At 42.5% G+C, this 14,682-nt stretch overlaps 1 protein-coding gene across 1 annotated transcript; it reads right to left on the bottom strand.

Moving 5' to 3' along the window:
- Window positions 1-511: 511 nt before the first annotated feature.
- On the bottom strand, window positions 512-1,216 carry LOC139111724 (uncharacterized). The gene has a single exon (XM_070672193.1). The coding sequence runs from the start codon at window positions 1,214-1,216 to the stop codon at window positions 512-514; it is 705 nt and encodes a 234-aa protein (XP_070528294.1).
- Between the last annotated feature and the right edge of the window lie 13,466 nt (window positions 1,217-14,682).

Here is a 14,682-nt window from a genome sequence, read left to right as displayed (position 1 = left end):
TATAGGCATTCGCATAATTATCGATATGTAACAACGTATTATGGCGTTTCTGACACCGTGTGTAACTCGAGTATTTGCATAAAGTGTCGCGGTGAGAACGTAAACAATTATAACATAATTTAGCGCTTCTCACAGTGTCTATACGTTTTTGAACGGGTAACCTTTTGAACGTGTCGCAAATATAGAGCAGATGCTTTTTCTTCTTGCATGCTACGCAATTTTTTGACGCGTTCACCATAAATGCCTGATTTACTTGTTGAAATTTCCGTTTCTTTGTCGGCAGTTTGATTTTACTTTTTTCAACCTCGGATATTTTAGATCTTTCGAGTTTGGACGCACACACCGCGGTTTTGTAGATAAACTCGTAAATCTGTTTGAGTGACGGGACTTCGTCGCGTTTAAGAGAAATTTCCCATTTTTCAAGCGTCTGTTTCGGTAATTTCCCTTCTAGAATGTGCACAATCATTTCTGGGCCTACCGAAACCCCTAGTAAACTTAATGACGCGAGGTGCTATTGTGTGCCATCTGCGAGCTTCGATAAACTGGCAGTCGTTTCTTTTTCTAATACTGGCGAATTTAAAATTAAGGAAAGATGACGCGCGATTAAAATTCTCTTTACCTCGTAGCATCGCTCTAGTAATTCCCACGTTTTTGTGTAATTTACGCCATTAACAGAGAATATTTTTACTTTATTCGCGGCGTCGTTCTTTAGCAATGATTTTAAGTACTCGAGCTTGTCGATATCGGTTAAATCGGTTTGCAACCCGATCATATTATTACACCCGTTTTTGAATGACAACCAATTTTCGAATTTTCTGTCGAAGACCGGCAATGATGCTTTTGATAACTTAACCCAATGGCTATTCGCGCTCATTGTTGTCGCGTTTTCGAACTGAGACGTATTACTAGTATTTAAATTGCTAGTACTCGTGCTAGGCGTGTTAATCGCATTCAATGATTTTTTAATCTTGCCCGCGAGTAAATAAAATCGATCCTGAATTTGCGTAAATTCTCGATCGTGAGCTTCATCTGGGTCAACAATAGCTAGTTCATCATTAAATTTTTCGAACGCTTGGTATAACGCCGTTACGCAAGCTAACCGTAATCTTAGCGTATCGTTATCAAGCGCTTTCTTTTCGAATAAATTGCTTAAATTGGTAATTTGAGATTTTATAGATTTCCTTTTTTGTATAAGAAATTGCGTTCTTTCCGCCATGATTGTAAAACTAAGGAAGTATTGCAATACAAAGAGTACTTAAATTCTATGATGCTGTCCAGTCGATTAGTAGATGATGTGCGTTTAGCTCGTTTCTGCAACAATAATCTGTGTCAGCTCGTCCTTGTCGTTTTTCCAGATCGTAGATCACCAGGCTGGATTACTCATACATCTCGTTATTATCTTAAAGTGACTAATGTCAGAGGTCCAATGGCACTTGTGGACCTCACAGGAGGCACCAAAATGTTTTGTCGAATGGAATGATGGTTTCACACTTACATCGTTTTTTAGTTCAAACTGAATGTTTATTAATGTACAACGTGTCAAATTTATAAATTGTTATCGATCACTTTTGAATTTTGCGAGCTGTTATTTTTTACGCGATGACGCTTTAGGAGTTTAAATTCCTGAGTCGCGATGACTCACGACACCGCCTAAGAGACACTTTCCTGAGTTGCGGTTTCCCGTGACAACGCCTAGAGAAAGACCTTTCTGAGTCGTGATATTTTGTTTTTCTACAAGAAGAACACTCACTACGTAACTTACAAGGAAGGTTACGCAGCCCAAAAATTCAAAAAAATATGATACTTTGTGTGCATGTAGAGTAGTTCATCTGTAACACAAAACTATTTTTTGTTTGTGCTAAGTTTCACTTTAAAGGGGTAAAACCGCCCCTTACAAATAGAAGGGTTATTTGCTTTTTTCGATATAACTCGAAAACTATTTAAGATATCAAAAAAAGTTTTATAATAAAATCAACTATATTTTACTGCAGTAACAAAATTAGATAAAAAATAATTTTTTAACAAAATTTATCATAAAATTAAAAAAAAAAATTTTTTTTTATTCTATTATTGCAGTTAAACGGAGGTGTTTCTACCATAAAACTTTTGTATAAAACTTTTTTTGATATCTTTAATAGTTTCAGAGTTGTATGGAGGAAAGTAAAAAACCTTTACATATGAAAATACTTTATTTCCGTAAGAATTATTTTTGAGCCGCAGCTAAAAAATTTTTAATTTATTTGTTACTCTATATGTGTAAAGCTTCTCCTTATAAGTACGCTCAAAAAACGTTAAAGAATCTTTAAATATTCAACATTGTGAAACTTTGTGTGCAATAATTCATCTTTAATATAAAACTTTTTTGTTCGTGCTTCAATTCGAGTGACTGATTATGAAATTGAAAATAAATGTGAACTTTGCGCGATCTGTCGAATGACGAGAAATAACAACAAAAATGAAACTGAGTCAGGTTGTGTCGATATCCTTGTCAAACTTTCCGATTAACTTGATGCGAATGTTTTTGATTCTTAACTCTTAAAATATTAATGAGAAAATTTGTATAAAAATGTAACAATGTTTGAATTATAATTTCTATAAATTTGCATTATTTTTCATTTATTTAAACAGATCATTTGTACGTACTTAAAACGTTTACATTCACTGTTTGTATATGAGATCATAATTATTAATTGTAAGAAATGTTCAAGTGTAAAACGGTAGATATGTTAAAAATTACAGATTATAATTAGTACAATAATGATATTCTTCATAAAAATGTTTAAAACAGAAATATTCACCATACCATGCACAGCGTATAAAAGCATCCATTCCACAAATTTTACATTTAGGTATATGTTTTTCATTTTTAAAGTAACAGACACTCACTGGATTTTGAAAATCTCCAGAATGCGTTTTGTTACGTCTTGTAAACTCCACATCTCCTTTTTCTAACACATGGATGATAGAATAGATAAGAAGAAGTATACCGAATATATTGGTACCGAAGGAGAGGGTTCTAAGCTTCCAGAAAAATAATTTTTACTAACAGAACATCCTGAATCGCCAGATGCATAAATACAAAAAGAAACTTATAACAATTGTGCAACAGACGTCAATAAAAATTAAAACGTAGGGACTTGTCAAAATACTAAAAAACATTAAAAGCTTGGAAGGTCTTAAAATGTCTCAAATTAACATCAAATGTCTGGCGGTAGACAAAGGTGTAACGAGGTAGGCACCTATCTCGCCCCGGCAAAACGTCGGCCGGCCCGTTGGACCGAACATCGTCCGGCGGGAATAGGGGCGCGGTGCGCCCCGACCCCTTTTTAAACACCGCGAAGATTAACGCGCGCCGTTATAGGTAAGCGTACCGTCGGCCCGCGTCGCGCGAAAATTAATACTATTGACGATCGCGACGAGCGCTGCGACGCCAATCCCCGGGAACCCGAACGCCCCGGGACACGCGAAAGACCGAATAAAAAGGCCGGGTACCGAGCGATCGAGAGCAGTCTTCCGATCTACTGAGCTCCGTTCCGGGCCTCCGCTCAGTAGCTTCCCGGACAACCAGCAAACCTAGGAGTCGCTAAGAACGGGGGTCGAGCGTTCTCGGCCTCCGCCAAGGGTTTTTGGCCGCGACACCGTTTCCTTTCCTTTGAAACTGCCAGGTCGCCAGCCACGACGGATAAAGCGGGGTGAAGCGTGCTTCACCTTCGCCGAGCGTTCTCGGCTTATTCCGCGGCAGACGCCCGGGCAGCATCTCCGCTTCAGCGATTCCTGACGAGCGCGGCGCAATCCGGAGGTGAAGGGTCCTTCGTCTCTGCCGAGCGTTCTCGGCAATTGCCACCCACGCTCCCGCTCCTAAGAAACCGCAGTCCATAGTAGGGGCCCCTTATTACAACGCCACGATTAGACTCACGCGACCGACGACAACTCTGTTTACGTCGCCCGTGCGACAAGCGCCGCGGCCTAACACCTGTATAGAAAACCTAGACTCACGCGACCAACGACCACTCTGTTTACGTCGCCCGTGCGACAAGCGCCGCGGCCTAACACCTGTATAGAAAACCTTGTAAATAACGATCCGAAAATAAATGTAAATAGAATAAAGAAAGATACACGAGACTCCGAGTGCTTTCGTTCCTTCCCGCGGACACCCCGGCCGGTCCTAGACACACGCGACGACTCGCCGACTACCGCGGCGAGTCGCTTGACCGTGTCCGGCCACACGGAGGAGAGAAAGGGGGGTGTTACAAAGGAATTTCTGGAAGAAAAATAACTCTTAGAAATCAAAATTGCGCCGTGGATCCTAAGGATTAGAAAAACAAGAGGCAAAAGGCCTGTGATAATAAAGATAGGATACACGGCCGGAAGCTATAAAAATTCAGGCAGCAATTGTACGCTGCCGATAACAAAAAAAAGGTTACCTAACCATTTTTTAATTTGTTAATAAAATTCTGGAAGGTTGGAAAAGCTGAAACCATGTGGGCGGAGCCTCTTAAAAATATTTTCTCTGAAACCAATAGATATCGGAAACTCCTCACCAAAATTTAGAAACTAAGGGCAAAAACTTAGAAATTTTTCACCGATCGGATACATGTGATAGCCAGTAACGTCTCAATTACAGCGAGCGAGCGATCGGCAATTCGCGATCCGCTATATTATCGCGTAGACGTGCCCGGATTTGTTTTAACGTGTTCGGACTTGTTTCTACCAGTCTAAAAATATTATTTATTTAATTCGCGCACATAATCCGACACGAAAATTGCTCGATGACACAAAGGTTACGTACGTATTAGTCGTTAAATTGTAATCAGATTTATTGCGTAAAAGTCGGTAGTAAAACGGAAAATTGTTAAATAATGAATTAAAGAAGATGTTAATCGTACGAAATATATGGTTGCCCTTAAAAGGGCAGATTTGTCTCTTTTTACTTTATAAGAAATATTCGAAGTGGCCACCGTTCATCCTTACGCAAGCTGCCTGAAGAATAACGCCTGGATGCGAATGCCTTTCTCGATTAGGGTATAATTTGGCATAATAATATTTTCAGACTGGTAGAAACAAGTCTGAACACGTTAAAACAAATCCGGGCATGTCTACGCGATAATTTCGCGGATCGCGAATTGCCGATCGCTCGCTCGCTGTAATTGAGACATCCCTGGCTACCACATGTATTTGATCGGTGAGACGCTAAATATTTTATTTATTTACTCGGAAACTAGGCTTCAGATAAATTTTTGCAAAAGATAAAATCGTCTTAGAATTTTTTCTAGAATACGTATCTTCAGGGACTATATGTATACTTGTTTTAAATCACCCTGTATACAGGGTGTCCCAAACATACATAAACAAACTTTTAGAGTAGATAGAACGTTTAAAAAGAAAACGAAAAGTCCTATACCGTTTTCTAAAATTCTTACTCGTTTTCAATAAAAAAATTAATTTATATACGCGCGAGAGCGACAAGGAAGCGTGGACTGAGTGAGCACGCAATAGACAGCGGCGATTATCGCTTAAAGAGAATGAGCGAAACTAGCGCGTAGCGAGCGAGACAAGGAGACAACGCGCGAGCGAGGTGATGCGACGACACACGAGCAAAATGAAGCGACAACGCGCGCTGTCGCCTCGTCTCGCTCGTAGCGCGCTGACTCCGCCCATCGCTTTTAAGATATACTCGCCGCTGTCTATCGCGCGCTCACTCAGCCCACGCTTTCTTGTCGCTCTTGCGCGTATATAAATTAATTTTTTTATTGAAAACGAGTAAGAATTTCAGAAAACAGTATAGGACTTTTCGTTTTCTTTTTAGACGTTCTATCTACCCTAAAAGTTTGTTTACGTATCTTTGGGATACCCATGGGTGTCCCAAAGTCATGTAGACAAACTTTGGAACTAGGTAGATCTCATCATTTTAAGACGAAAAGTCCTTTATCATTTTTTATTCCGAGTAATATTAAGCGAGATAATAATTATTGAAAATTTTGTCTTTTGAGCGGAACTTACTGCCCCCCCACACCGTGCGGAGAAGTTTTTATACAACTGGCCATAGTTTTGCTTAACACTTGAGTCGCATATTTTATCCGCATTTTACTCATTTTATTTTCTAATATGTGTCGCTGACAATGAGTAATTTTTTGTAACTGTGGTCTAATTATAAAAATTGTTTTGTCCATTATCCAAGCAGTTTTAATTGTATTTCACGCCTCTTCCTCAAGATCAGATGTAGTACCCTCTGCCTTATACCGAATAGATCACAACTTTTAAAGTACAAAAAATCTCGCCAGATGTCGGTCACCCTGCACGCATCGGGGTGCATTCGACTGTTCACTCATTCTTTTTTTTTTGTGCCGATTGTATCACATGTACAGAAGATTATTTCAAATAATTGCAGTTTGATTTTTTATTGAGTTTGTATGCAATAAGGCGTAGGTTTTAACAAATTTGCACTTTATTTTATATTGCTTGTACAAAGCACAAGTCACGCGCGGACTTATGCGAAAGAGATGCTCAAGCAAGAGCAATTATAACGAAGCGTTAGAGTAGTTGCGTTAGAGTATCCGGAATAAGCGGCTGGTACGCGTTCTGAATTGCGACTGACTTGCATTTTGGCTGTCGCTAAGCAGGCTTGCCTAAGTCTTTGTTCCTTAAGACAAAGGGGTTCGAATTTTGGGCTATCCCGTGGTCTCGATAAGAGATAGGGCACGCACTTGTTGCAAGTGATAAAGCAATAATGAGCCGGTTTAGCAACAGTCAAAACGGTAACCCAAGCTGTTGCAGGCTAGCGCAGGTTTTTATTATGCTGTGGAAATCAGAAAGTTTAAGCCCTTTCTTTATTTTCTAAACATAGTTCATCAAAAATTATGGGAAGAAAACGGAAGGATTCAGATAAGGAGAATATGGATCATCGATTATTAAAGCGCATCAAGAAACTTGAGCGAATTTTATCAGATTTCTCTTGAGGTGCGATCGTGTTGCTATGCACGTTATATCATCCCTTTCTTAACCTTTTCGTGTTGGTCTATTACCAACACGATTGCTAGGTGGAAAGCCAGATTCTTATAGCAAATATTTTGCTTGAATTTTATTAAAAAAAAAAAAAAAGTTTGTAAATGATGGTCTCCTTCTTAACCTTTTTTCTTATCGATCTGCTATCGATAACAAATGCCAGATGGAAGGATCATTAACCACATTCATTATATGACATCGATTAATCAATATCGTCTTATCATCTTATTGATCCGGCTCTGCCGTCATCTTTTGCCAGAAGAAAGACGCGACACTTTTATGTGTAGATATCCTATTGTATGGATACTATAATTTGTTTTAAAAAAAAAAAAGGATGATTTTAAAATCTTACTATCGATGTTAAGAATTTTTTCCCTTTTAATTTAGGAGATAAAAGAAGACGTTCTCGAGAATCTTTGATGGAAAACTCTAGACACCACCGAGATAATTCTTCTAGTTACGATTCGTCTAACGACGGTTCTCCTAGAAGAAACCATGAAGATATCCCACAAAGATCTACATCTGTTCATCGAGAAAATTTAAATTCGGTTGATCAAAATTCACAAACACTTTCAAATATTCCGGGACCATCTCATCTATCTGTTGCATCGGTGGTTATTTCATCCACGAATCCAGACATTCCTCAACCGCAAACTATTCCTCAGGAAAAGATTCTAGATGCGAGCGTTTTGAAAATTCTCGGCGCTCGGTTAGATCCGGAGACTTTTTTCAGAGGCGATCCACGAAGACTTAGCAGTCAGATTTGCAGAGTTTATTCGGAGAGGCCTTCCGTTGGAAGAGAAAAATACTCTTTTTAAAAAGTTTCTTCTTCCAAATAATTGCAAATTTTTAAATCCGCCTAAGTTAAACTTTGAAATCAAGGTTTGCCTACAAGACTAGGTTAATAAACGAGATGATCGAATTAAGAACAAACAACTAAGTATTACGGCGGTTTTGGCAGCAGTTATTAATTCTATAACTAAAATTCTGGATTTGGATATCTCAGTTAAATTAGGATTATTGGAGAATTTAAATGGCGCAGTTCGTCTGCTTGCTGATCTTCAATATAATGAATCAATTATTCGGAGAAACCTAATTTAAAAGAATTTAGATTTATTTGTTAGAGAAATTCTTATATCAACTGTACCAGACAAAAGGCTTTTTAGTAAAGAATTGGAGGATAAAGTAAAGGGCAGCAAAGGTTTTGAAATCATCCAGCAAGGTATTGAAACCTAAACCTCAACAATTATCGACAACGGGTTCAAAAAACATGAGACGCCCGCTCCGGCGTTCAATGAACACGTCACAGACCAAGACGTCGTCGAGCGGGCAGAAATCGTCGATATGCAGACGCTCGACATTCACTTCTCGGAAATCATCTCAGGATCATCGCGATCATCGACGGGACCATCGTCGTTACAGAACCTAAACGAAAATTCTGTAAGTTTCATAGCAGGACGACTTAGTTCTTTTATCTCGGAATGGCGCTCGATCACCTCAGACAGAAAGATTCTCGACTGAGTTAGCGGATACGAAATTCCATTTATTAAACCTCCTTTGCAGACATTTTCACCGATAGAGCCACAATGGTCCTCTCATGAATCTATGGCTATTAGAGATTCAATTTCACCTCTTATAGAGAAAGGAGTTATTTGTTGTGTTCCTCAATCAGAGGATCAATTTTTATCTAATATTTTTCTGATTGATAAACCTGACAGATCTTATAGATTAATTTTAAATCTTAAAAAGTTGAATAACTTTATATTTACTCAACATTTTAAATTAAAAAATGCTAAAATTGTACAACGCTTAATTTATAAAAATTGTTTTATGGCCACTATAGATCTTAAAGACGCATATTACTTTGTATCTATTAAAGATTTTTACAGGTAATATCTTAGATTTACATTTGAAAATAAGATATATGATTTTCGCTGTCCTCCTTTCGATCTGAGCTCGGCGCCGTTCTTATTTACTAAACTTATGAAACCAGTGGTTGCTTGGTTACGCCAGCAAGGTTTTTTATCTTGCATTTATCTGGACGATATTTTAGTTTTTGGCGATTCCTATGTCTCTTGCAAAGAGAATGTCCAAGCAACGTGCCAGTTATTAACAAAACTCGGCTTTATTGTAAATAAAGAAAAGAGCGTATTTACTCCTTCTACCAGTTGTAAATTTCGAGGACTGATTTATAATTTTCGTTTTCTGTCTTGAGAAAGACAATTTTAAATGCCGTAAAAACGAAAATTTTCTCAAAATTAAATTATACGTAATGTAAAAATATATATTTAAAATATAAGTAACATGAGTATTTAATTTCGATTGTTAAAAGTCGCGAAATGTCTTTAAGTATACGCTAGTATTAATAGCGTACTCTTGCGATATACTTCTATCCTTGTCTACCCGTATAAACACGAAGGCGTGCAAGCGAGAGAGCGAAGGTGCGCCTATAATAATTCCTTAGCGTTCACTCATGCTTTCTCTCTCACACTCACGGGTCGCGAGCGAGAGAGAGCCTGAGAACGCCCCCCACCAAATTTTCCCCCGTCCTCTCGCTCCTTTCGGCGTTCCACGCCTCACGTACGCGATCCGCGGTGAGGCTTCACGCACACTACCCCACCTCACGCACGGGAGCCGCCGTCGCCGCAGTGCGTGAAAAACATTAATGTTTTGCACTAAACATAAAACAAACAAATAAAAAACACAACATGAAAATACATTAACGTGCAATTCTTAAAGACAATAATTGCCATTATTATTGCATGCCAAAAGTAAATTTTTGAAAAAAAGTACCATAAAATTTTTGTTGTACATTTATAAATGAAAGAAATATAAAAATTATAAAAAATACATTCTGTTCTGTCGAATGCCAGTCTTATTCAGAGTCACATCGTAATTTGTCCTTATTATATTTCCCACATGCATATAAAATAAACTTCATGTCTATCACAATTTAAATGTATTCATATTTTATTATATGTTACTCTTTAAAAGTTTTCTTACTTATATTTACAAACTTCGCGTTGATTAAATGTTTATTACAGTAACGTCGAGCCGGACAAATCATAAGCGACAGACAAATTTTGTTCGTGTCAACACTAGAAATCGCCGAAACCTTAATACGAACTGTAATGCAAATTGTGGAAATCGCAATGCGAACTATAATTACTGTTTTTAAAGAAACTATTTCAATATTCAGAACGAATCTGATATGACGTTCAAAAAACAACGTTCTCGAGTCGCTAATACTTTAGAGAGCTCGCTTCCAAACGTGTACTTCCATTGCCAGTATAAAACGGACTGGACTTCATCGTTCTGACAAAATATTCAATCTTTTTAAATTCCGCGTAAATTCTGCTCGCAATGCGGCAAAGATGGGGTCCTCACGCGCGATTGCCATTCGGCGAGAAAAGCGACTTGGACCGGGGAAACAGCGGCCACGCCCCGGTCCTCGCAATAAGATATACTTCGCGACCGCACCTGACCATCGAAATTCTCGGGCAAACATATGAAGTGCTGTTAGATACTGGTTCCGAAATATCATATGTGAACGAAGCCACCGCCGAACGATTGCGAACGAACAGCATAACGCACAAATTCGATTGGTCAGGTGCGGCTCGCCGACGGTTCTGCGACCCATACTACCGGAAAGATCGTGGTTCCGATCACCATCGGTGGGCAAGAATTTACACAATACTTTCTGATCCTGCCGACACTCGATAGCGCCGTTTTGATCGGGGTCGATTTGTGGGCCCGCACGGCGTTCAGCATCCCTCCGCCAACGGGCGGGACAAATTGACCGAACGAATACCGCACGTCACCGCCACCGAAATCGCGACATTAGAATTACCTACGGGCGGGGAGAAAACTCAACGGTTAAAATTGTTCTTAGAAAACAAATTTAAGAAATTCGAGGGCATCCAAGGCCCTACCGATAAAATCGAGCATCGACTGCGCGTGCAAACCGACGCGTCCATTAAACAACGATATCGACCGCGTAATCCCGCGATGCAAGACATCATCGATACCGAAATCGAGAAGATGCTCGCGGACGGAGTAATTGAGCTCTTGGATAGCGGCTGGAGCTCCTCGATTGTGCTGGTGAAAAAAAAGGACGGTAAACACCGTTTTTGTATCGATTTTCGCCGCGTCAATGACGTAACCGCTCGCGACGCATACCCGTTGCTGGAGATTCAAGACACATTAGACAAATTACGCGGGGCGAAATATCAATCGACGTTAGATCTAAAGAATGAATATTGGCAAGTGCCCCTCGCGCCTGAAAGTTGGCCCGTCACAGCCTTTACCGTACCGGAACGAGGCTTGATGCAATTTCGCATCATGCCTTTCAGTTTACATTCCGCGCCCGCGACGTTCCAGAGACTGCTAAATACGATTCTCGACCCCGCGGTGAAACCGTACGTATTCGTATACTTGGACGATATTATCGTCTGCAGTTCGGATTTCGACCATCATCTACGCATTTTAACCGAAATGTTCCGTCGATTGCGTGACGCAAAATTAAAACTTAATCCAGACAAATGTCGGTTCTGCGTAGATTCGCTCAAATACCTCGGGCATACTGTCGACTGCGACGGAATCCGTACCGATCCCAAGAAAACCGCCGCCGTAACTACCTGGCCAGAACCGCATGCCGTCCGACAAGTTCGGCGTTTCTTGGGAGTAGCCTTCTGGTATCGGCGATTCGTGCAGGACTTTGCAACCGTAGCCGCACCGTTGACCGCGCTTACCCGAAAGAATGTAAAATGAAATTGGGGAAAGAAGGAACAGGCTGCGTTTGAATCGTTGAAAAAGACCCTGACCACCGCACCGGTATTGGCCTGTCCCGATTTCACGCTAAAATTCGTGCTCCAGATGGATGCGAGTAACGCCGGACTTGGCGCCGTGCTGACACAACATTTTTCCGAGGAGGAACGCGTCGTCGCATACGCAAGCCGAACGCTCAACAAGGCGGAACGAAACAACAGCGCGACCGAGCTTGAATGTCTAGCAGTCCTGTGGGGAATCCAGAAAATGCGTGGGTATTTCAAGGGCTACGAGTTTATAGTGGTAACCGATCATCAGTCGCTCCGGTGGTTGCAAAAACTTGAATCGCCCACGGGGCGACTCGGTTGATGAGCATTCGAGTTGCAGCAATATACCTTTGAAATACGGTACCGAAAAGGGGCTTTGAACAGAATGGCCGACGCGTTATCGCGACAATATCACGTAAATAGCATCCGCCGAACAAATTGCACGTGGCACCGGAAAATGTGGCAACGGGCATGCGAACAGTCGCAAAAAAAACCGGATTTGAGAATCGCGGACGGACGGCTGTACCGGTATCTCTTACACCAGCTGGATTTTACCGAGACTCCGATCGACGCGCAGTGGAAAGAGTGCGTGCCCACGGAAGAGCGACCGGGGTTAATGAAAAAATACCACAATGAACCTACCGCGGGCCATCTCGAAATCGCCAAAACCATCGCGCGAATAGCCCGTATATACTATTGGCCAGGAATGTTCCGCGACATTTCAAAATATGTACGGAGCTGTTCCACCTGCTTGGCCTACAAAGTCGAACAACATAAACCGACCGGCACGATGCATAGCACCGCCATCGATCACCCCGGGCAGCAGATCACTATAGACTTAGTAGGGTCGCTACCGCGATCGAGAAATGGGGACACGTGGTTACTCAGTATGCAGGACCAATTTACGAAATGGGTGGAAATGCGCGCACTGCGCAAAGCAACGGCGGACGAAGTAAAGAAACATCTGAGAGAAGCGATTATTCTGCGTCATGGGTGCCCCGAAGAGATTCTGTCCGACAACGAAACGCAATTTAAAGCCGAACGATTAACGGAAATGTTACGGGAATTCGGGATAAAACACCGTCTAACTCCCGTGTACGCACCGCAGTGCAATCCAGTAGAACGCACAAATCGGACGATCAAAACGATGATCGCACAATACGTCCGGCAAAAACATCGCACCTGGGACGAATATCTGCCAGAACTCCAGTTCGCGTTTAATACAGCCGCGATCGAAGTGACCGGGTATACGCCCGCGTTCTTAACTCACGGGCGGGAGCTGAGGCGACCGGACGTACCGCGTGGTTTAGCCGTTTAACTGAACGAACGAAAACGTCAACTCAATGAAGCGTTCGAGCTCGTCCACATACAACTCGCACGGGCTTTCCAACGACAGGAAAAGTATATAACCTGCGTTATAGAGAGTGGCGACCGACGGTGGGCGATATTGTCTGGAAACGCGATCGACCGTTATCGAATAAAGCCGCGGCGTGTAACGCTAAGTTCGCGCCGAAATTCGTTGGGCCGCTCGAAATACGTTGCGTAATTTCGCCGGTAATTGTCGATTTGCGAAGTCCGCGCGGGAAATGGTATCGACACGTACATGTCAAAAACCTGAAGATGGGGCCCGACGATGCGGCAACCGGAGACGACCGCCAGAAAGTAAACAACAACCGGGGACAACAACAAAACGAGATCGAAGAAGATCTCGTGACAGATCTTGCTCTCATTCGAAGTCGAATCCGCGATGGAGCGAGACATCTTAGCGAAGATCAACACGATTTTGTGCGAGGGATACGACCCAACCGCGCCGGCTATCAGCGACGAATGGGTCCGCCTGTTCCGTGACTCGCCGGAGAGGAGCACCGATGATTTGCCGATCAAAGCAGCTCCGGATTCCACCAGCAGCCGGCCCACGGCTTCCCGCTTCGGTACCTTGGTGCAACGATCCAACGCGATAAACGCCAGGAAGAGGGCCTGGTTGATGGAAACGCCACCACCGCCTTTACAACCCAAGCGCCTGACCGAGCCAGCAGCATCACCGAGGTCGACTTTGAAACCGTTGCGGGTAATGAGATCGATACCGCCGTTACCAATACCTGTGGAAGTAGAACCGGGGCTCGTAGTGGACCGCACTTCGCGGTACACGTGGCCAGGCAGTACAAGCCCCGGGTAGGAAACCGCCGGTGGCACCTACGCTTCGACGCAGCCGACCGCCTGCGATCGTGTAAGAAGAAGTCCCAGCGGCCGTGAGTGCATCAAACACATGCATCATCCTAAGGAGGGGGGCGATGTAACGATGCCCTCGGAAATACGCATTGTTTCCGGACAAGATCTACCGGAGGCCGAGAAGATTACCTTCTCGGCCAGAATATGGAGCGCGGGGCGCTCCCGAAAAAACCGATCATCGGCGCGATAATTTATTAACGTGTTACCGTGTGCGCGCAAAGTACCGCGAGGCGGACTTACACGAGCGGCCCCAGGCTCGGCCGAACGAACACGCTGCGTTCGGTACCGCGGAATATCGCGTCAAGCGCCACGTGCCGGGATACCCCCGGCGTTCGCCTTTTTCGTGTAAAAAGGCGAATTTGATCAAATCGTCACCGTTCTCGATCTGTTCACTTAACAGCGAACATCCTGACCGACCGTCTCCTAGTGCGAAGCACGAAAACGGGGTAGAGCGCACTCTGCCTCGGTCAGGCACTCCTGACGCTCGCTCGAATAGTCTTCTAAGTCAAAAGTAATTATAGAAATGCACGACCGGCTCGTGGAGTGAAGCGCACTTTGCCTCCTTCGAGTGATCTCGATCCCGTGTCTACGATCATATTACTGAGGCGACTATTCCTATCGCACCGTTGCACAAAAT

The sequence above is a fragment of the Cardiocondyla obscurior genome, linkage group LG25 (genome assembly GCF_019399895.1).
Source record: "Cardiocondyla obscurior isolate alpha-2009 linkage group LG25, Cobs3.1, whole genome shotgun sequence".
NCBI classification, from domain to species: Eukaryota; Metazoa; Arthropoda; class Insecta; order Hymenoptera; family Formicidae; genus Cardiocondyla; species Cardiocondyla obscurior.
This window is presented reverse-complemented; position numbering and strand designations above follow the sequence as displayed.

Bases quoted from the DNA above. Each gene is read 5' to 3' on its own strand.
- LOC139111724 (XM_070672193.1), bottom strand. From the start codon at position 1,216: ATGGCGGAAAGAACGCAATTTCTTATACAAAAAAGGAAATCTATAAAA.